Source organism: Budorcas taxicolor, chromosome 2 (genome assembly GCF_023091745.1).
Source record: "Budorcas taxicolor isolate Tak-1 chromosome 2, Takin1.1, whole genome shotgun sequence".
NCBI classification, from domain to species: Eukaryota; Metazoa; Chordata; class Mammalia; order Artiodactyla; family Bovidae; genus Budorcas; species Budorcas taxicolor.
Window position 1 is genome coordinate 163194016 of NC_068911.1, and position 23325 is coordinate 163217340.

Here is a 23325-nt window from a genome sequence, read left to right on the forward strand (position 1 = left end):
CCTCACTGGTTCCTTGCACTGTGTCCGCAGGTAGAGCAGGCAGAGCGCAGTGAGGCGCCTGTCGCTGCCGCCATGCCGTTCCCATTTGGGAAGTCTCACAAGTCCCCTGCAGACATCGTGAAGAACCTGAAGGAGAGCATGGCTGTGCTGGAGAAGCAAGACATTTCCGACAAAAAAGCAGAAAAGGTATGTATTTGGCTTTATTTTATATTTTTAATCTTTGGATTAGGAGCACATCTAAGACAAATTATGAGCTGATTTCTAAAAAGCAGTAAATTCAGTTTGTGTTTATTTAAGGTTTTTAAAATATAGTCCAACTCAAGTAGCGCTTGCTGGTGCTATTTAAATTCCACGTGTGTTCTCCTGTTCTGCCATCTAACACATATCTAACTTTTTTCTCAAGTTTTTCACTTGAGGTTTCCAATTTTATTTTAACTTTTGGGGTTTTTGTTGTTGATGTGGTTTATCTGATTTCTAAAATCAGTGTTTCCACTGGTAGTCTGCCATGGGAGATACCTCTCCTGATTTTGTGTTTCCTGTATCCCTGACAAGTATCTTCTACCCAGTCATCACAGTCCAAAATGTGACTTTCATCCCAGTTTGTCCCCCGCCCCGAGAAGCATCAACTTTCACGAAATAGCATGAACCTCTACTGCTTCCTGAGAGGTTTAGGAATTGATCCCAACTTCCATTCCTACTTGACAAAAATTCTCATGACCTTATGGACCGTAGTAGTAGCCTCCTGAGGGCTCTTTCTGAAATGTCTCCCCTCCTTTAACCCTTCAGTTCAGCCCTCTCGCGTAGTGCATGAGACCCTTTGTGGCCTGGCCTGCGCGGCTCTCGGTGGACTTTAACCCTTCTTCCTTGCTCTGTGTGCTCTGCCAGTCTTGGCCCCTCTCTGTTCATGGAAGCAGTTAAGAGCAGTCAGCTAGCTGTACTGTCTTTGTCTTGTTCCACTGCCCCGCACGTTTCCCTTAGCCCTCATTCGTTTTTCAGAACCAGCCTCTTCATCTGGTTTTCCCAAATGGCTTTCCAGAATACTCCCTCTCCTGACCTTATCCTTACCCCCTAAAACAAATATCCACCATTTGGCCACCTCCTTTGGAAATAGCCGGACTGCTGCTGTCTTCAACATGGTTTTATTTGCATCATATTTATGTCTTCCTTTCTAGACTTTGAGCTCTTTGACCCATGTGTCATTTCTGGCCCACCTTTGCCCTCCATGGTACCTGTCTCCCCATGGGCTGAACGCCTGATGATTCATTGGATAAGTGCTTGAGTGGAACATTTTCCATCCTTTCTTTTATTTTAGAAAGTTGTTTTCTGTTTTGAGTTGACAGTTAAATTGCATCATTTCTACCATCTTTTTAAGTTTGAGATTCTGTGGTTTACCTGTATCCTTATAAAGAAAAGAATATCACAGTCATGGGATTAAGATTTGTAATTATAGGCTATTTAGTTATATAACTTCCTGTCATTGGAAGCAGTGTACAATTAGTGAAGTTTGGTATAATGCAGCTTTTCTTCCATAGAAAGTCTGTAGACAATTTCTTGTATACCTTAGTAAGATATATAGGTAACTGTTAATAATATGATGAAGTGAACTTCTTTTAAAAATGGCTGTTATATTATTTTGGTTGAAGTATATAAAGAAAATCTGGCCTCATACAGATGCATAATTGGGAAAGAGGAGTATTTTAATAGCCTTTCAGATTTTTGAAGTTTCTGATACCACATGAATATTCACCAGTTGATAGTTTCTTAGTTGTAATAGACTCAAAGTGTATAAATGGACTTCTCATACTCTCTACTTTGAAGAGGTTCTTTATCCATACATAACTTTGTTATAGGCATTGGTCATTTAGAAAGTGTTGGATCATTGACTTATATCTTCCAAATGTTGACACATTATTCAGTATCAAAAATTCACACTCTAAAATTACACTACTGTGATCTCAGAAAAGTAAAACTTTTAGAAAGTGGTCAAACTTCCTCGTGTTGTATTCAAATTTCAAAATTCAAGTTTGGCAACAAATACTATTTGTTGGTTGTTTTTCTTAAGGTGACAGGTTCACTTTGTTTATTTTTGAAAAAATACCTGCCAAGGATACAAGCCTGAATAATTTGTCAGATTTTCTTTCAAGGAAAAGTGATACTGCATGAAGAAAACTGCTTGTTCAGCTCATAGCCCAAGCATTATTATACAAATACTTTTTTTCAAGACAAGCAGCCATACTTCTGGAAGGGGCAGAAGGTGCTTTGTGTGTACTTCCCATTCAGTTCAGTTCAGTTCAGTCTCTCAGTTGTGTCCAACTCCTTGCAACTGCATGAACTGCAGCACACCAGGCCTCCCTGTCCCTCACCAACTCCCGGAGCCTACCCAAACTCATGTCCATTGAGTTGGTGATGCCATCCAACCATCTCATCCTCTGTCGTCCCCTTCTCCTCCTGCCCTCAGTCTTTCCCAGCATCAGGGTCTTTTCAAATGAGTCAGCTCTTTGCATCAGGTGTCCAAAGTATTGGAGTTTCAGCTTCAACATCAGTCCTTCCAATGAACACCCATGACTGATTTCCTTTAGGATGGACTGGTTGGATCTCCTTGCAGTCCAAGGGACTCTCAAGAGTCTTCTCCAACACCGCAGTTCAAAAGCATCAATTCTCCTGCGCTCAGCTTTCTTTATAGTCTAACTCTTACATCCATACGTGACTATTGGAAAAACCATAGCTTTGACTAGAAGGACCTTTGTTGGGAAAGTAATGTCTCTCCTTTTTAATATGCTGTCTAGGTTGGTCATAACTTTCCTTCCAAGGAGTAAGAGTCTTTTAATTTCATGGCTGCAGTCACCATCTGCAGTGATTTTTGGAGCCCCCAAAAATAAAGTCAGCCACTATTTCCCCATCTATTTCCCATGAAGTGATGGGACCGGGTGCCATGATCTTAGTTTTCTGAATGTTGAGCTTTAAGCCAGTCACATCAAATGTTCCCGCTTGCAGGTCAGAATTTAATGAATTATTTTTCTGCTTCCTCATACTACTCTTAAGTGAAACGGTTTTTTAAACTGAGTGTGTGAGGATGAAAAAACTACAGTGATAGCTGTTGTAACTCTGGCAAGAGGTCAGCACCGTCATTGCAAATGGTTGTAGTCGAAAAGGGCAAATTATGTATTTACATTGATAAGAAAACAGTTTTGACCTTATTGACCCCTTGAAAGGGTCTCAGGGAACCGTTTTTGGTAACATAGAGGTTGAGAAATCCTGATCTAAACCTAAGGAAGAATAGACCTCCTGCTATTAGGATAAACAAAGCAAAGAGAATTAGTTGAACTTTTGAAAAATAAGTTTTGTTTCAAAGAAAGGGGACAACTTTGAAGACCGGTTGATACAAATTATTCTGGAATAGATTAGGAATAGAGAGGAAGACCCTGAACTTTGTGGTTTCACTTTCTTGTCAAGATTCAGGAGACATTGCTAATACAAGTGGTAAAAAGGGAAGTGAGACCTGAAAACAATGGAAAGATAAAATATTACCACTAAATTGAACACCCTGAAAAACTACTTTGATATCATATTTAAAACTGAAAACTTGAAGGTTAGGATGCTTTGTATGATTTGTTATCTAGCATTGTTCTGGAAATTCTAGGCAATGCATAAAGAAATGGTTTAGAAATGAAAAATACATCTGTTTCAAATAAAGAAGGGAAATTACAGTGTTGACATATTTGTATATCTTTACAAAGCACAGAGGAATCAATGTGAATATGAGAGTTCACTAGGGCAGCTAAATACAAAATCTATAGCTTCCCTAAATATCAATCAAAATGATCTAGAAATTATAATTTTTTTAAAAGTATTTTATTTGTAGTAACAACAAATAAATAGGGATCTGGGAATACTTTTATCAGGAGGTATGCAGAACCTGTCCATGTCATTGGACAGAATAAGCTTAAAGCAATTCCATTCACATCACAGCAGGATCTTTTTGTACCTTGACAAAAAATGATTATGAAGTTCTGGAAGAATAAAGAGCTGTAAAGTTGTGCTGGAATTTAAGGAATATGAATTCTACTTTGTTTTGAAGCAAAGCACACATTTCATACATCCCGATCATGAGTAGTGAGACACCATCCTTCTAGTTGTTCAGGCCAAAAGACTTGAGTCATCCATGACTCCTTTCATACTTCCCAAATCCAATTCATGAGCAAGTTCATCCACTTAATTGGGGCGGGGAGTGTTAAAAAGCCAGAATCTAATGACTCCTTCACCCCATTTTCCTGGTTCCCACTCTGGCCTAAGCTGTTATCTTTGCTCTGCATTGCTGCAGTGTTCTTCTAACTGGTCCCCCACAACCATGATGATTCTTTCAAAACATGCGTCAAATAATATTTCCCTTACAGTAAAAGTCAAAATCCTTACAGGAGCTGAACTAAGTTCTACAGGTCAAATCCTGCCTAGGCCTGTTTTTGTAAGGCTCATGAGATAAGAATGGCTTTTACATTTCTAAAGGATTGGTTTTAAAAGCAAAGAAAACTGCAACAGAGACTGTGTGGCCTGTAAATCTTACAATATTTCCTGTTTGGTGTTTTTAACTAAAAATAAATGCCCGTCCTTGCCCGGGTCAGTCAGGCCCGTCCCTGCTCCTAGTATTCCCCCCAGCGTCGGCTTGCCTTTCCTCCTGCACTCCAGTCCACCCCTGCCTTGAGGCTTTTGCACTGGGCTGTTCCCTTTGCCTGGAATGTGCTTGCCCCAACTCTCTGCTTGTTTTGCCCCCTTGCTGCCTTCAAGGCTTTGCTCAAATATTGCTTTCACCCAACCCTCTATTTAAAATGCAGCCTCAGTTCAGTTGAGTCACTCAGTCATATCCGACTCTTTGCAACCCCATGAATCGCAGCATGCCAGGCCTCCCTGTCCATCACCAACTCCTGGAGTTCACTCAGACTCACGTCCGTCAAGTCGGTGATGCCATCCAGCCATCTCATCCTCTGTCGTCCAATCCCTCCCAGCATCAGAGGCTTTTCCAATGAGTCAACTCTTCACATGAGGTGGCCAAAGTACTGGAATTTCAGCTTTAACATCATTCCTTCCAAAGAACATCCAGGGCTGATCTCCTTTAGGATGGACTGGTTGGATCTTCTTGCAGTCCAAGGGACTCTCAAGAGTCTTCTCCAACGCCACAGTTCAAAAGCATCAATTCTTCGGCACACAGCTTTCTTCACAGTCCAACTCTCACATCCACACTTGACCACTGGAAAAACCATAGCCTTGACTAGACCCCAGCATTCCTGTTAACCCGATCTTGCTGTTTTCTGTGTATCGCTTAACATCTTTAATATACTTATTGATTTTTTCATAATTAGTTCTTCCCTCTGTTAGAACATAAGCCTTCCAAAGACAGCTCCATAATTACTTTTTATTTATTGAAAATGGAATTAAGAGTTAACATGAAACACTGTCAGCTTGTATCTCTTCTAAACTCTTTAGTGTCTACTGAATAGGATAAAACATGTATTACTGAGGATGTTGTAATAATTTGTATGTTGAGTTTATGACCAATAAGAGTATCCCAAGCTGGTATCTTCTGAATTTTATGATGGTGGCCAAGTATCACATTCCTTACAGTACTACCACCCACACAAACAATGAGATAAATGACCCTTCTCAAGAGGTCTACCCTGTTAGTCCTAGTATCTTCCATATTGTTTTGTGTTTATTAATTATCTTCCTGTGTAGTTCAGTATGCTCAATGGACACTTTTCATGATTGGATGAATAATTATACCCAGTGGATCTAATTAATGGATAACCAAGCACCTAGGCAGGTTTTTGGTGACCTGTTGCAGGATACTGTCCCCAACTCGAAACTTTTGATAACATTTATTATCACTGAAGAAGGGCTTAAGTAACAGAGCTTGTGAATGACAGAAATTGGAGAAGAATAGAAGACTCTGTAGGTGACTAAATCAGGCACCAAAGAAGGGTTAATTAGCTGGAGAAGGGGGGCAGGAGGAAGGATATGATTGTAACTGATAAAGTGCAGCACAGATACAAGTATCGCTCTGTATCAGGGTCTGAAAAAGCAGACGGGATACCAAAGGAGAAAATAAAATATAATCACTAAAAGTATTTGATTAAACCAAAAGAAGGCAGAAAAAGAGGAAAGAACAGCAGTATAGAGTGGGTAGAACAAATGGAAAACAAATACCAAGATACTAGACTCAAATGTACTGTATTAATAATCACATTTAGTATAAATGTCTGAATACTCCAGTTAAAAGGCAGTGCTTATCAGGTTGGATATGAAAGTCCTAACTGAATAAATTTAGAGATTATCATATTAAGGGAAGTATGTCAGAAAGAGAAAGACAAATACCATACGATACCACTTCTATGTGGAATTTTTAAAAAATGATATAAATGAACTAATTTACAAAATAGGAATAGACTCACAGACAAAGAAAACAAATTTGTGGTCTCCAGAAAGTATAGCAGGGATAAATTGGGAGTTTGGGATTAACATACACGTTACTATATATAAAATAGATAAACAACAAAGACCTGCTGTACAGCACAGGAAACCATATTCAGTATCTCATAATACCCTAAAATGGAAGAGAATCTGGAAAAGAATGTTACGTATGCAACTGAAATCGCTTTGCTGTGCACCTGAAACTAGCACACTGTTATGAACTAGCTATACTTCAGGTTTTAAAAGCGGTTAGAAAGAGGAAAAGTCCTGACTGTATGTGCCTACAAGAAATGCACTTTGAAGACAAGTAAAAGGAAGGAGAAAGATAGATCATGTTAGCACTTGTCAAAAGAAGACTGAAATAGCTTTATTAATATCAGACAAAAATAGATTTCTGAGAAAATAGTATCAGGGATAGTTATTTCATGATAAAATAGGGGTCAGTTAATCCAAGGGATATTGCAACCTTAAATGTTTATGCACCTAATAACAGCTTTAAAACAAAGCAAAAACTGATAAAACTATGAAGTGAAACAGTTAAATCCACAATTAAAATTGGAAAGTTTGATACTCCAATCTCAGTGATTGATAAAAGAAGTCTGTTAGGCACACCAATAGATCAATGGGACAGAAGAGAGAATCCAGAAATAAAACCTACATGTGTATGGAAATTTTTTGCCAAAGATGAAAATGCAGTTCAGTGGAACAAGGATAGTAGTTTTAATAATTGGTACTGAAACAACCTGATAGCCACATGTGCAAAAAATATGTTGGACCCATGCCTCATGTCATATACAAAAATTAATTCAAAACGGATCACACAACTGAATGTAAAACGTAAAATTTTAAAGCGCCTGGGAAACAGGAGAAAAATGTTTATAATCTTGGGATAGGCAAAGAATTCTTAGATGTGATACCAGAAGCATACTCTATAAAAGAAAAAAATAATAAATTGTAATTCATCAGCACTAGATCCGTCAAGTCTTCTAAAGACACTGTTAAAAGAATGAAAAGACAAACCACAGACTGAGAAAATCTTTGCAAAGCATATATTTGATGAAAGATTGCATCAAGAATACTTAAAGAACTCTCAAAACTTGATAAGAAAACCAGAAGAAAAAAAAAAGGATTCCGTATACACTTCACTAAAGATGATACACAGATTTCAGATAAACACTTGCAAAGATGTTCATCATAGGAAATTGCAAAGTAAAGCTATGATGAGATAACCACTACACACCTATCACGATGGCAGGTATTGAAAATACCAGCTATATCAAATGTTAGTGGTTATGGTGAGCAATTAAAACTGCCGGTAGGAATGTAAGATAATATAGCTACTTTGGAAAACAGTTTGTCAGTTTCTGGAAAAGCTGAACTTAAATATAGCCATTTCACTCCCACGTATTTACCCAAGAGAGCGAGAAACATATGGTCCATACAAAGACTCAACATAAATGTTCATAGCAACTTTATTTGGAAGAGTCCAAAACAGGAAGTAGCCCAAGTGTGTGAATAAACCGGTTGTGACACATCCATAGAATGGAATACTAGTCAGCAATAAAAAGGAACAAACTCTTGCTGTATACAGCAGCATGAATGAATCTGAAAATAACGTGTTAAGTGAAGGAAGCCAGGTTATAAAGAATACATAATGTATGATTTTGTTTATATTACAGAACTGTGAATAGCCGCAGTGACAGAAGGTAGATGAGTGGTGGGCCGGTTAGAGTGGGGTTGGTGGAATGAGGGGATTATAGCAGGATCATGGTAGTCATGGATATGTTCACTTGTCTTAGAGCTGTGTGCCTAAGTCCAGAGTTATCAGGTTGTACACTTTAAATAGGGCTTCCCTTGTGACTCAGCTGGCAAAGACACTGCCTGCAGTGAGGGAGACTGGGTTCAATCCTTGGGTTGGGAAGATCCCCTGGAGAAGGGAAAGGCTACCCACTCCGTATTCTGGCCTAGAGAATTCCATGGACTGTATAAATATGGACACTTTAAATATGTGTGTTTTGTTGTATGTTAAATGTAACTCAGTTAGAAGGGAAAAGGACTCTCCATGTAGCAGCTGAGGTATAGGTGACTTAGAACCATAGATGGTTCTATTCCTAAGAAGGAATAGACCATGTAATAAAGTATCCAGAAAGACTGTTGAAAGCCTAGGTCACAATAGTAGAGAAACAGCAGCCTCAGAGTGACCATCTTCTGCTCTTTGTAGACAAGTCCATACTGAGTTTGTAGAGAAGCTCAAGGGTTGAGAGGGGAGTGACCAGGTGAGCACCGAAATTCTGAGTCCTGCCATGAGAAACAGTTGAAGGAATTGGAGATGTAGAGAGAGAATCAAATTTGAGTCCTAGTGCTCTTAGTAAAATGTTTTTAGGGGCTCATTTTATGTTAGAGAAGCTTCCAGACTGACAGAAGATAGACCTAAGACCTGTGAGTGGAGATAAAACAGGGAGTCCAGTTTCATCTTGATATTCGGGAAAGTAAGTGGAAGTTAGCTTCCACGGGAGATAGCAAGTTTCCTGTCTCAGGGTTTGTGTTGGTGTGGTGATATAACACCGTTACTTTGCAAAGTGCCTTTGTAGAAAATAGGCCCCCATCTTATTTCGAGGTAAAATAGTATCCATCTTATTTCAAGGTAAAATAGTTATTCTCATGATCCACGTGAAGAAAGCTTGTTTCCAAGGACATTCATTATAGTAGAATCAGAGGTGGTATTCACTCCTAGCTCTGCTAAACCTGTGGTAAAATTTTGAGTTTATCTCCTTTGTTCTTGATATCCATGGGCATTTTCTCATTCATTTCTTGTGATCTTATAAACAAAATGATAAATATAACATTTGAGTGTTTCTTTTTTAATAGTATGTTGATATTTTTCCTTATTCTGTATGGTACACAGTTACCATATTAAGAATTGTCTGTAATAGAAATAGATTACTCCCTTAGGAACTGGGTCATACCTTTTAAAGAGAATTTGAAAACTACTTTGCTTATACTTTTAGAAAAAAGTGGTTTATCTTACCATCTTTATTTTTAGGGAACTGGAGCATGGGAGTCTGGAATGGAATTAGTTCTCTCATTGCTCACAGCCACAGAGGCCTGGTATACATAATGACTGTTTACACACTCTTTGCCACTGCATGCTATATAAAGAAGGTATAGCTGCCTTGCTCAGCTCATACTTGGTTCTCTTCATCACTGTGAATGCATGTGTTCACAGGATTGAATAGCTGTATTCACTCATTTCATGAGAGGACTAAGTTTGCTGGCATATTTAAGAGGGGGGAAGGGAGCAGTCTTTTCATAGCATAGCCATTTAACAGTGACTCATGGTAACTAAACTTGTTTAGAGTAATCTTTGACACCAGAAGGTTATTAATAGGCTTTTCTTAGCCCATGATTTTTCAGTTTAGCATACTCAGATATTTTCTTTAATAGAGAGACACATATATATAGGATTTTTTTAATTTAGAAATTAATGTGATAATAAAAATTTGGTCTTATTTTTGAGTATTTAGTGCCAGCAATGTTCCTCAGTTTACTTCTAGATTCCATCTTACATCTTTTATCTTAATTTACTTTAAGAACTTCCTTTTTTAAATGAGGTCATCTAATAAATCGCTTTTTGAGAAAGAATTGATATTTGAGGCAATAAATATAGGCTGGAGATATTTAGAGGATTTTTGTTTAAAATTGTTCTTTTGCATAAGAGTGGGTATAAAAAAACTCAAAAATGTATAATACAAAATAATAAATGATATGAGCCCCCTCCACCTCAAAAAAATCTGGGTTTTTTTAGGAATTTCTCAATAATAACAATTAGTTGCATGTAAATTAGAATAAACTTGATTATATAAACCAGTAGTGAACAGAAGAATGAAAAACTCTGCTTAATAGATCACTTCAAAATTTTTTCTAAAAAGACGACTTTATAAATAACAGTTCTCATCTGATTTGTTACCTTCTGGGGAGTTTCAGACGCACAGTAATTGTCAGGACAGGTTTTTATTTTGTTGTTTGCTTTCAAAAGATGACAATAGAAGTAATTACTGTCATCGCTTCATTGTCACCTTTTGCAAAAGATTCCCAACTTGATTGAATCCATAGACATTTTAGTGCCCTTCCATATAGGGCAGATAGATGGGCACATGTATCAAATTTTGTCTTTGTTCTTTATAATCTAGTAGAAGGGCTTCCCTGGTAGCCCAGATGGTAAAGAGTCTACCTGCAATGCAGGAGACCTGGGTTTGATCCCTGGGTCAGGAAGATGCCCTGGAGAAGGGAATGGCACCCACTGTAGTATCCTTGCCTGGAGAATTCCAAGGACAGGAGCCTGGCGGGCTACAGTCCACAGGGTCAGAAAGAGTCGGACACGGCTGAGTGACTAACACACACACAGAGGAAATAGACATGTCAGATAATATAATACAGTATAAAGATACTTGGAGAAGGCACTGGCAACCCACTCCAGTACTCTTGCCTGGAAAATCCCATGGATGGAGGAGCCTGGTAGGCTGCAGTCCACAGGGTCGTGAAGAGTCGGAGACGACTGAGCGACTTCACTTTCACTTTTCACTTTCATGCATTTGGAGAAGGAAATGGAAACCCACTCCAGTGTTCTATGGCTGGAGAATCCCAGGTACGGGGGAGCCTGGTGGGCTGCCGTCTATGGAGTCGCACAGAGTCAGACATGACTAAATCGACTTAGCAGTAGCAACAGCAGTATGTGTTCATTCCAGAAATTAGGGAAGTTCAGCAGAGCATAAAAGGGAAACTAAAGCTCATCCCCAGTCCACTCCTGCATGCAGTGACTACTTTTAATGTAGTGGGACAGCCTCTAGGATTCTCATTCATATTCGCAGTCTCTCTCTCTTTCTGGGGCAGGTAAGTTACTCAACCCGAGGTCATGTCATCTTAGGTCCTGGTTTGTTAATTTTAAATCTTTGCATGTCAATATAGATCTACTTAATTGTTTTCAAAGCTTGCCATAATCTTCCATTTTATGGGTACATCATTAACTAGTTCCATTCAGGTGTTGTTTTTTTTTTTTTTTGCTGTGTCTTGCAGCTTACATGGGATCTAAGTTCCCTGATAGAACTCATGTGCCCTGCAGGGAAGTACAGAATCCTAACCCCTGGGCCTCCAGGGAATTCCCAAAGATAACTTTTACTTCTGATCTTTTCACTGTGGTAAATGACCCTGCTTGTACTTACATTTCTGTTTCCCCAGGGTAAATTCCTTAGATGTATAATGGGTGACTCAGAGGGATTGCACCTTTTAAAGCTTTTTGGTTTTTTGTTATATTTTACTAAATTGCCCTCCAATAAAGTTGTACCAATTTATTTTTCTACTACCAGTGTATCTTCCAGAAGTCTGTTTCTGATAGGAGGGGGAAAATATTTTACCATTTTCAATTCAGTCCAGTCGCTCAGTCGTGTCTGACTCTTTGTGACCCCATGGACTGCAGCACGCCAGGCACTGCCATCACCAACTCCCAGAGTTTACTCGAACCTATATCCATTGAGTCAGTGATGCCATCCAGCCATCTCATCCTCTGTCGTCCCCTTCTCCTCCTGCCTTCAGTCTTTCCCAGCATCACGGTCTTTTCAAATGAGTCAGTTCTTTGCAGTTTATCATTTTAAGCTAATATTATTATATTCGCTTATATTATAAAGTAGTATATCTTCTTTAAGATATCTATTTGTCAAGAATATCTTCTTGTCTTTTAATTTCTGAATTAGCTATATCTGTACTTCAACATTTTACTCTTGCTGTGCTTAAGTGTGGTATGAACTAGTAAGTTAGGCTTAACAAGTAACTTTTATCTGTTAAAACTTGGGGCAAAGGGGAGAGCATACCCAGTCTTGTACTCCACCAGGTAAACCCTGTACCTCCATCTGTGAGTAGACACCTTGTCACCTTTCACCTCCTACCACGAGGCCACTTTGGAGCCTTCTGAGTAGTTGGGCTTTGTTGGGACCAGAAGAGGTGTGGGTGGTAAGGACTGTGAGCACTGCAGGGACGTGGTCTGCAAGCCCTAGTGGGAGAGTGAGGAATACCTCTGATGTGAAAATGTTTCTTGCATCACAGCTTTGCATCTGAGTGGTTGCCACTGATGATGGTAAAATGGTACAGGGATGGGTAGCGTGGGAACATGGGGTTCAGGGGAAGAGATTTAATATGACCCCTGAAGTTTTGGAAGTCTTGAACTTGGCCACTAATGTTAGGCTTGCTAGTTGCTTTTCTTCCACCTCTTTGTATTTTTTAACGAGAAAGCAGGCAGCAGGGAAGTCTCACAGCCTTAGTTCTAATTGGGGGAGTTATTATGGGCACAACCCTTAAAAATTTGAAGTATTTACTTGTCTCTTCACCCTGGTAGGTAAAGAAGTATGGTTCTGATACTGTCACTAGTGAGGTGAATAGTTGGTATGAACTTTAGAGTATTGGTTGCTATTTAAGTAGATCCTGTACCTTACGTTGTTTGATGTAAAAATATTTTTTAAGATGCTGAATAGAAATAAAGTTGTGTCCAACTGGTTATTTGTGGGAGTCAATGAGGCTTCGTGGCATGGGCTTAATCTGCCTGCCCCCAACCCACCCTACCCAGGCCTTGCCTCTGAGAAGCTCCGCCAAGCCTTAGACCTTTTCCTCTGTGACTCTGCTCAACAGAGGTGTCCCCAAACTCCCACTATATGGCTGCTTAGTAGAATCACAGAGTAAAGCACTTCTCTGAAGCTGCAAGGAAACAACCAGGAACTTAAAGTTCTGTCTGTCTCACCTAGACCGGTCAGCAGCGAGTGGGTGAGGCACAGTCCACATTTTCCAGTCAAGTGAGTGGGCTTATCATGGGGGTAGGGGTGGAGGGCAGTTCTCGCACATGCTTTCTTCATGACCAGGCTATTTATAAAGCAGTTGGCCACTGTTAGTAGTCTATGCCCATGAAGCATATTAATAATACTCGGAGGCTCACTGGCCACATAAGTGTAGCATCTGTGTCTCAGAACACCACATTTTACTGACAAAATGTCCCAGCCGGTTAGTTCAGTGTTAACAAAACCATGGAAGGCAGACTGTGTGTCAGTCACTGTCTCATACACGGTGGAGGGAGGAGGGTAAGCAGGCCCTTTCTGAAGCCCTTGAGTGTTAGGGAAATGAGAGGTGTGGAGGAGAGGCTAGAGCAGTACAAGGGGGCGGGGAGACAAGGTGGCAACTGCTGCAGCAGGAGAGAATGGCGGGACCAGGACGGGCTCTGGAGGGCAGAGGAGTAGTGTGGCATCCAGGCCGCTCGAGCAGAGACAGAGCCTCCAGGGCAAGAGGGCAAGAGTAGAGGAGAACTGGGAGGACCTTTACTGGGGATCTGACGTCTTAAGGAAAGGAGTGGTTCCCAGCAGCCGTCTGGCCCTGCAGACTGACAGAGTTGTGGCGGGGCGGGGGGCCCTTGAGGCAAGGCCAGCCTTGCTGTGTAGGGGCCTTTTCTCTGGCATCCATACTAAGAACTGAGTAGGAGGGCTGCCTCTAACCTGTGAAGTAAAAGCAAAATAACCAGATTGTTTAAATTTTAAAACTGATAAAACGAGTACTGCAAAAGAGTACCCTTCCCCAAATGTTCACATTTTATGTAGCCGCAGTACAATGATCAAATCAGGAAGCTAACACTGATATGCTGTACTACTACCACTAACTAATCCACAGACCTTTTTCACATTTCCACTGTTGTCCTGCTAATGTGTTTTTTTCTGGGCCAGGATCCCATTCAGGATCCACATTTCATTTAGCTGTAACATCTCCTTAAAGTCTCCTTTAATCAGGAAGAGTTTCTCAGCCTTTGACTTTTATGACCTTGGCACTTTTGAAAAATACTGGCCAGTTATTTTGTAGACTGTCACTTCGTTTGGGTTTGGCTGATATTCCTCATGAGTCAATGTAGGTGATGCCTTTTTTGGCAAGAAAAAAACAGAAGTGATGTCGTGCGCTTTCCAGTGTGTCCTTTGAGGAGGCACACGAGGTCAGTAGTCTCAGTGCTGTTCACAGGTGATCACATGGTTAAAGGGCATCTCCGTGTAAAAAGACTGTTTCTGTTACTAGTAAGTCTCTTAGGGGAGTGAGCATCTTTGTTTAAAAGTCCCCCAAATGATTCTGGTGTATCTCCAGGGTTGAGACAGAGAATGGCAGAAACAAATCAGGGTGGATTGAGGGAGTCGAAGATGTTTTTCAAGTCTTGTCTCAGTATGGGGGAAGTGAAGCTAGCTGTTCAGATATGGACCAGAGAAAGAGAGCTAAGGTCTCTGGAGGAAAGTGGAACAGTTTTGGAATATTTGTTGCTGGGAGTGGCCAGTTGAGAAATCCATCCAGTTTGAAGGAATGTTTCTGGCTGAATGAAGGTAGTTGAACAGCATGAATTTTCGTGAACCAGGTGTACACAGATTCCATCACCTTCTCTACCCTGCAGCTAAAGCAGAGAAAGTTTTCAGTAAGGAACATCCGATGTTGTTTAGGGAAGCAAGAGAACTGGAACTGTGAGCACGAGCAGCCCCGAAACTTGCACACTTAGCAGGACAGGTATAACATGACCATTAAGGAGCCCAGGAGATGAGGTGTCATGGTGACCTCAGCAGCTTGACAAGGGTACAGTTGTGAGGAGCTGTAAGTGTGAATAGCTTACTTAGTAGGTGTGAGGGGACAAGCTGGGAGGTGGCAGATAAGGCGGATGTGGTCAGAGGCAGAGAACATGTGGCAGAATGCAGGCTGGCCAGATAGCGGGCATTGGGCAGGGTCCCTAATGTGAACGCTGATGAAGGGAACCAAGTGAAATCTAAACGAGAACAGCTAAGTTTATTTATTCTGTACGTGGCATCTTCATTCAGTAAATTCTTGCTGCATCGCCTTTTCTGGTGAAACACTTCATAAGCTTTTCAGATCATGTTTAGTTTAATATATGGTCATTTTTATTTCTTTTTTAAGCTTTTTTCAAAAAATCAACTTGTAATTTATCTATGTAGTGGGGAACAGAAATTACACAAATGGTTGAAATATGCATAAAATTAGAAGTCATCAATTGAGATATGAACTTGATTATTCTCCTATATCAGGCCTGTTAATAAACAGTAACGTTGATGAATTTTAGGGAATTCCCTGGTGGTCCAGTGGTCAGGACTCAATGCTTTCCCTGCTGAGGGCACAGGTTTGATTGCTGGTTGGGAGTGAGGCCAAGAAACTAAAACATTAGAAGTTGATGGTTCTTAGCCTTTCCTTTCTGCCATGCTGCTGATTACCCCATGTGGACGGTGACTAGACACGGAAGTGCTCAGCTGCGGAAGTCTCTTGTCCCCAGTGCCAGTCTCTACTTGGAGTAGTGTGAGTCAGCTTTTCATGTGTCAGGCCCTGTTCTAGTCTTCAGCTTTTTATTTGGCAGTTTTTCAAGGTGTGATTGGTAGACCTGTTTACATATGTCGAGCTGTATACTTAGTTATTTGTTAGAAATCTTAAAAATTTAGGGAGGGTTGTCCTGTGGGGAGGAATGAAAAAGAGAAACAGAAGCAGAAATAAGATAAGGCAGTTGTTACAAATATAGTGAATACTTCGATCTGTTTCTCTCATTCCCTTTGTTATTTTGCTCTTTACAAATTAAAATATGAATTGTAAAGCATTCAAACATACCTGAAATACAGCAGGTGCAAAGTGAGAGTATTCTTACCTTCCCCCTAGGCAGGCGGCACTCAGTCTAGTGTGTATTCTTCCAGACTACTTGGAGGAAACAGGGAGCTGGGTTCCTTGCTCACCACTGTCACTCTGCCGGGTAGGTTGCCTTCACTTTTCTTGGTGAGATGCTGCAAAGTGTCCTTCCTTCAGGTCCCTGTATCTGCACTTCTCTTAAGAGGAATTCCTTGATTTTTGTGGTGTAAGAACAGCACCTTTCCCTACATCCAGTGTCCATCTGCATGTTATATCCAGCAATCACGTGCGCTCATGTTCAGTCAGGTGTGTATGGAGCCTTTGCAAGCATGGGGCTTCTGATGGGGCAGGAGGAAGCGGACGTGAGCTGGAAATCACAGGGGAGAGCAGGGTTGCTTGCAGCTGTGAGAGACTCTGAGGAAGAGGCAGGAGGACAGAGTTGCCTCAGAAAGACTTCTCTGAGGCGCTGACCAGAGCCAAGCCGTGAAGGGAGTGGGAGTTGGCTGGCGGAGGGGCCGCCATGTGGGCACAGAGAACATTGTGGGCTCAAGAAGCCATGTGCACAGGGGCCCAAAAGGGGCCCAGTGTGTCCAGTGCTTTGGTGTGTGGATAGTGGGGAGGAATTGCAGCGCAGGGTCAGGTCAGAGAGGACACGCCCACCATGCAGGGTTTTTTGGGCCACGTCAAAAGGGGATTTTTCTGCACCCTAAGAGCAATAGGTAATTGAAGTATTTTAAGCACAGAGATTTAAGCATTTTAAGACGAAGTATTGTAAGATTTAGTGAGAAATTGTCATCAGTTTGTGTTGTGAAAAGATCGTCCTGGTTGTGATGTGGACAGACTGTAGGGAATTCAAGTTGGTAGGCTGCTTAGTAGTCCAGACAGGAGTTATGGGGATTCCAACTTGGGTGGTGATGTGGGGTCTAAATGGATGGATTTTAGAGATTCTGTGATAAATGCGATGTTGAGGCAGGGTACTGAAGAGGGAAAAGTCAAGGATGAGTCTTAAATTTCTCACATGCTATAAACATCATTAGTGGGATCTCCTTCCCTGAAATAGGGAACAAGGGAAGAATACCAGGCTTTGGGGCAAGATTGCGAGTTCTGCTCTAGATGAGTTAGATCTGAGGCACTTTGAGACATCCAGGTAGAGACACTTTGAGTAGTAGACACTGAGTAAACTGCTTAATACGCTAGGCAGAGAACGAAATTAGAGATAGGAATCTGAGGCATTGCATTTACGTGTAATTAAAGTTGTGGGTGTGGATGAGGTCACTTTCGCAGAGATGATAGAATGAGAAGAAGAGGGCCTTGTACTTTGCTTGGAGATAGTCCCAGTATTTAAATGACCCACTCAAGAAGGATGAGCCAGAAAGGAGACAGAAAGAGCAATCTGGGAGACAGGAAGACAAAAAGAGAGGGTGTTGGTAAGTCACAGAGTACAGGGAGAAGCAGTTTTAAAAGAAGGGTGTAATCAACAGCTTCCAGCGCTGCCAAGAGCTCCATGTAATGAGGACTAAAAATTGTGTTTAATGGCAGGCAGGTCCTTGGTGGCTGTCTAAAGCTGTGAAGTACTAGCTGCAGAAGCCACGCGGGCTTGGACTGAAGAGTGAATAGGACAGAGAGGAAGAGATGCGGACTGTAACAGACAAAAGGAGACGTTTTGAGAGATTTAATTATGGGTGGGCAGTAGCTGCGGGTCGGGGGCTTATGGGGTCAAAGGAGAGCGTCTTTAATTTTGTTAATGGGAGTCTAGATCATATTTAAAGTTGAGTTTGGGAGAATCAAGTAAGAGGGGAGTTGACTGTATGAGCCGATAACAGACAGGATGGATGAGATACTGAGAAGGGAGGAGGTGAGTGGAATTCAGAAGCCAGGGAGGTTAGTATAGGTAGATGAGTATAATGGTTAACAGAGGAGAGAATTGGATGGTGTTTTCCTCCCTCTCGTGATAGTGTTGTCTGCTGAAAGGGAAGAAGCAGGCTTTATGTGTGAATCCAAGGGAGTTTCATCATAGAAGCATCTGTTACCTTGCTTGTCTCTTGTGTTTTTTAAAAACAGCTTTGTTCAGATAGAACTTGCATATCACACAGTTCACCCATCTAAAGTATACAGTTCAGTAGTTCTTAGTTTATCACAGGTAATATGCAACCGCAAACAACCACAGTCAATTTTAGAAATTTCATCACCTGAAAAAGAAACCCCATACCTTTAACTGTTCACTCCCCCTTCCCCCACCTTAGTGAATACTTCATTTTTGCTGTCGGAAAGCAGAGAGTACAGTCTGAATTCAGATTTAAAATCATATCATGGTTTCAAAGCAAAATATAAACTGAGACATACGAAGGTTATTAACTGAGACATACGAAGGTTATTAAGAGCCTCAAAGCTTTGATCTAGTCAGAGAAGCAGAGAAGGCTAAGCTCTACTCCTTGTTTCTTTGCTCAGTCATGCCCGACTCTTTGCGACCCCATGGACTGTAGCCTACCAGACTCCTCTGTCCATGGGATTTTCCAGGCAAGAGTGCTGGAGTGGGCTGCCATTTCCTTCTCCAGAGGATCTTCCCGACCCAGGAATCAAACCTGGGTCTCCCGCATTGTAGGCAGACGCTTTATTGTCTGAGCCACCAGGGAAGTCCTCCTTAGAGTCAGTCAATAAATTCAGCAGATAATATACTCGAAAAATCTACTAAATGTCAGATTATTCCCTGTCAAAGAGAATCATCGTAAGAATAAAGATTAAGGAAGTGAAATTGAAAAGGCAACACATGTAATTAGATTATAAGAGAACATTTACTGTTGAGAAATGATTTTTATCTCCTGGCCCAGAAAAAGTATGTTCTAGTTACTTAAAATTTATATACAGGATAACGACAAACTGGTGTCAGAAATCTAAGACATTATTAGCAGGATAGGGTAGTAACAGCAGACTGGAAAATGTAAAGATCTGGTTAATGTTGATACTGAATAAGGATTCATAATGGGATTATTAGGAAGATACAGCATTTAGAAAAGAAAGCAGTACAGTAGCCAGTAAAAATCAGCACAGAGTTAAGTAAAGAGATAGTGCCAAATTAACTTTATTTCCTTATATTCAGGAAATGTGGAGGAAAAGTATATTCTTATTTTATCAAAGTATTTAATAAAAAGCCTTTTGAATATGATTTGGAAATGAATATATATGTTTAGTGGCTGAGCAGCCATGCCCAGAGATGATTGAAGTGAAGTCAAAGTCGCTCAGTCGTGTCCGACTCTTTGTGACCCCTTGGACTATACAGTCCATGGAATTCTCCAGGCCAGAACACTGGAGTGGGTTGCCGTTTCCTTCTCCAGAGGATCTTCCCAACCCAGGGATCGAACCCAGGTCTCCTGCATTGCAGGCAGATTCTTTTACCAGCTGAGCCACAAGGGAAGCCCAGAGATGACTAGTAGATCATTACTGAAAGGAGTGTGATGATTCAAAGGCCTACTGTGAGTCTCCATTCAGTTACTTCCATTTCAGCATTTTGGTTAATGATAAGGCCTTGGGAGGCATGCCTACCTATCAGATTTTCAGGTGGTACAAATATGAGAACAATAGCTGACATTTTGGATGTCCTTCACAGTCTGGAACACAGTGTTGTTTGACTGATGGGCTGTTAATGAAATTAAATAGTGAGAAGAGTTAAAGCTATCATTGCAGTGTTATTCAAACAACCAGCTTTGAATGAATAATTGCAAAACTCCTTAAGGGAGCCCTGAGCTACTTTACATTTGCAGGGAAGTGGTGATCTGGTGTCTTCTCCATCATTCCATCAGGATGGAGTTGGAGCATTAGTCCTGCCTTTCTGAGAAGGATAGTTAAGTTGAGAAGAAGTTTTTCTGGAGATTCTCTATTTAGGAGAGACAGGCAAGCTGTTCTCAGTGAGTAGTCTTCATGTGGAAGAGACATTCAGGTACTACTATATCTGCCTTGCAGACCCAAGACCAGCAGACACTATAGTGAGGCAGTGTTTGTCTCAACTATAAAATTTTCTAACAGTTTTCTGTTCCTAAAGTCTACTATTACTGCATTTCTAGACACTGGAAATACTTAAGGTGAAGCAGTGTGATCATTGAGTAAGATTAGAAAGTTGTAAAAGGGAGTACCATGGACACAGATGATTCTTTAGGTACCATGAGGTGCTGATGCCCTCTGAATCTGTGCTAAGTAATCTCCCTAAAATAAATTTTGGTCATAAATATTTGTTTATTTAGCTTTTTTATAGCCTTTATGTTTTTCCATATAACTTGAATATTCTAGTTTGTTGGCTTATTAGCTATGACAGTTTTGGTTTTCTTCACTGTGTGTGTTTTTTTTTGGGTGTCTTTTTTAGGACTTAAGAGTATGCTTTTTTAACTTGTGGTTTGTCCTCAGGAAATACTATACTGCTTCATGTACCTCTTTGAGCTGCTGTTAACACATATCTTGTTCTATATGTATATCATAACCCCAGAATACAGTTGTGTTGTTGTGTTAGTCACTCAGTCATGTCCAACTGTTTGTGACCCCATGGACTATAGCCCACCAGACTCCTCTGTCCATGGCATTCTCCAGGCAAGAATATTGGGGTAGCTCTTCCCTTTTTTAGGGGAACTTCCTGACCCAGGCATCGGATCCAGGTCCTCTGCATTGCAGGGAGATTCTTTGCTGCCTGGGCCACCAGGGAAGGCCCTTACATATGTCATAAACCCAGAATACAATTGTTTATACTGTAAACAAATGATACTTTAAGCATAATTTTTTAAGTTATCTTTTAAAGACTTTTAACAATGGAAAGATCTTTAAATCTATCCACGTCTCTATTTCCAGTGCTCTTCATTCTTTTCTGTATACACAGATTCTCCTCTTGAGTCTCCAACACTTCCTATAATGCAGGACTGCTGGAGACAAAACCTGTCAGCTTTTCTATGTCTCAAAACCTCATTTCACCATCATTTTTGGGTAATATTTTTACTAGGTATAGAATTCTGCGTGACAGTTTGGTACCTTTGATGACGCTCCTCCGCTGTCTTTTGACTTGCATCATTTTTGTCAAGTCTGCTGTCAGTTTTTGATTCTTTGTCCATAATGTTTTTCCCCCTCTAGTTGCTTTTAAGATTTTTTTTCTTCACTGAATTTAAGCAATTTGACTATTTTCTCTGTTTCTTGTGCTTAGGATTTTTTTTTTTTTTTTTAACTTATTGGCTCCATGGGATTATAGTTTTCATCAAATTGGGAAACTTTTTCAGCCATTGTGTGTTCACATGTTTTGTCTGTCCTCCCCCCCCCCCCCCCCCCGCCCCCCGGGGACTATAGCTACACATGTATTGGGTAGGCCAAAAAGTTCATTTGGATGATCCTGTAACTTCTTACAGAAAAATTCTGAACAGACTTTTGGCCAACCCAGTATTAGATTGCCTGCAGTCATCCTGTAGCTCACTGATGTGCGTTTTTCCTCCCTCTCTTTGTGTTTCATTTGGGATAGCTTTTATTGCTCTGTCTTCGTATTTACTAACCATTTCTTCCTCAGTGTCTAATCTGCTATTAATCCCATCTAGTGTAATTCTTATTTCAGAAATTGTAGCTTTTAAGTGTTTGATTTTGGTCTTTTTTTTTTCCTAATGCCTTCTGTATCTTTACTTAACATGCTCATTTTTTTCCTGAACATACTGTCTGGAGTTGTAGTAACTTTTAATGTCCTTGTTTAATTTCTGCCATCTGGGTCACTTTGCAGAGCTGTTACTATTGACTGTTTTTTCTCCCCATTATTGGTAGTATTTTCCAGTTTTGATTCTTTGCAGGCTGGCTTTTAAGTTTAGTTGGAGAGCAGAGTTTAGTCCCGGGCTAATTTTTTATAACTGCAGAGACAAAACTCTTGGAGAGCTCTGCTTGGTGCCTGTGAACGAGGTTTTTCCATCACGTTGATGGGAGCCTTGCGTGAGCTCCATGGCTCTGTTCCCTGGCCTTGGGTACTTTCTCACATGCGTGTGTTTACCAGTGCTCAGCTGGAGAAGCAGGCAAGCCTTCTGCAGGTCTCTAATACTCTGCAGTGGAGCTCTCCTCTCTGGTCTTTGCCCTGAAAAAGGACCAAGGCTCCCCACAGATTCACAGCTCTGTCTCCTCACGTGGAGCTTGTCCTCCCTGTGTTGTGGTCTAGCAGTGAGCTGGGCAGGCATGAGGGTCACTTCATTTGTTTCCCTTCTCTCAGGGATTGCTCTCCTGTGCTGCCCGAAGTTCAGTGTTTAAAATTAAGTATGTGATAGATTTTCTCCCATTTTTTTTATCTTTTTCATTGGGATAAGTAAATCTGACCCTTGTTTTGATCTTGGCCAAAGTAGAAGCTGTTTAGCGACTTGTAATATATTGCTGACATTTTAGCTTTGCATTCAGAGCCTCTTTTGGCTTCGTCTCTTCAGCCGCTCCCTCCACAACTGTTCTCTGCCTGTCCCTCACCCCCAGTTCATGCCATTCCTCCCCCTCAGTCTGCTTCTCCCCAGCCAGTCCTTGCTTGTCAGGGTGTCTCCATTCTCAGGGGCAGCTCAGCTGCCTCTTCCATGTGGTTTCCCTCCCATTTGAGCAGAACTGAACCCATTCTTCCTGTTCTCTTTCTACTCTAACAGCCTGTTTTCAGTTTTGGGGTGTACAGGTTGTGAAGCTGCTGGCCTTCCCTGTTGAGCACGCACATTCGTCCCCACATGTGCAGTGTTTTACTGCCGAGGGCAGGGATGGGGCCTGCCCACCTTTGTGTCCCTTCTGTGGGTATGTAATATATAGAGAAGGTATTGAGCAAATGTAGGTGTTTTATTTATGTTTATTAAAATGAGTCCTTCTTCTCTTCTTCCCCCGAAATCAGGCTACAGAAGAAGTTTCCAAGAATCTGGTTGCCATGAAGGAAATTCTGTACGGCACAAACGAGAAGGAGCCGCAGACAGAGGCAGTGGCACAGCTCGCTCAAGAACTGTACAACAGTGGGCTCCTCAGCACCCTGGTAGCTGACCTGCAGCTCATTGACTTTGAGGTAAGAAATAGGTTTTTTATTTTTCAAAAACCCGAACTATCCATAGTCCTTTTCCTACGCCCTGCCTTCCGAACTGTTTTAAGACTCCGGTTGGGCTCTTGGCTCGGGGGTGCTGACCAGCAAGCACGCCCGGGCTGCGTGCTTCATCAGCGGCACCAGGTCGGGGA

At 41.1% G+C, this 23325-nt stretch overlaps 1 protein-coding gene across 2 annotated transcripts in view; it reads left to right on the forward strand.

Moving 5' to 3' along the window:
- Positions 1-23325, forward strand: part of CAB39 (calcium binding protein 39) — a 97699-nt gene that overhangs the window by 45185 nt on the left and 29189 nt on the right. For both annotated transcript variants that reach the window (XR_008201042.1, XM_052658388.1), the window contains exons 2-3: positions 31-186; positions 22994-23158. Coding sequence is in view for 1 of the 2 variants with exons in the window: in XM_052658388.1 (XP_052514348.1) it covers positions 73-186; positions 22994-23158 (279 nt within the window). In the remaining variant the exon portion in view is untranslated. The remainder of the gene's footprint in view (positions 1-30; positions 187-22993; positions 23159-23325) is intronic.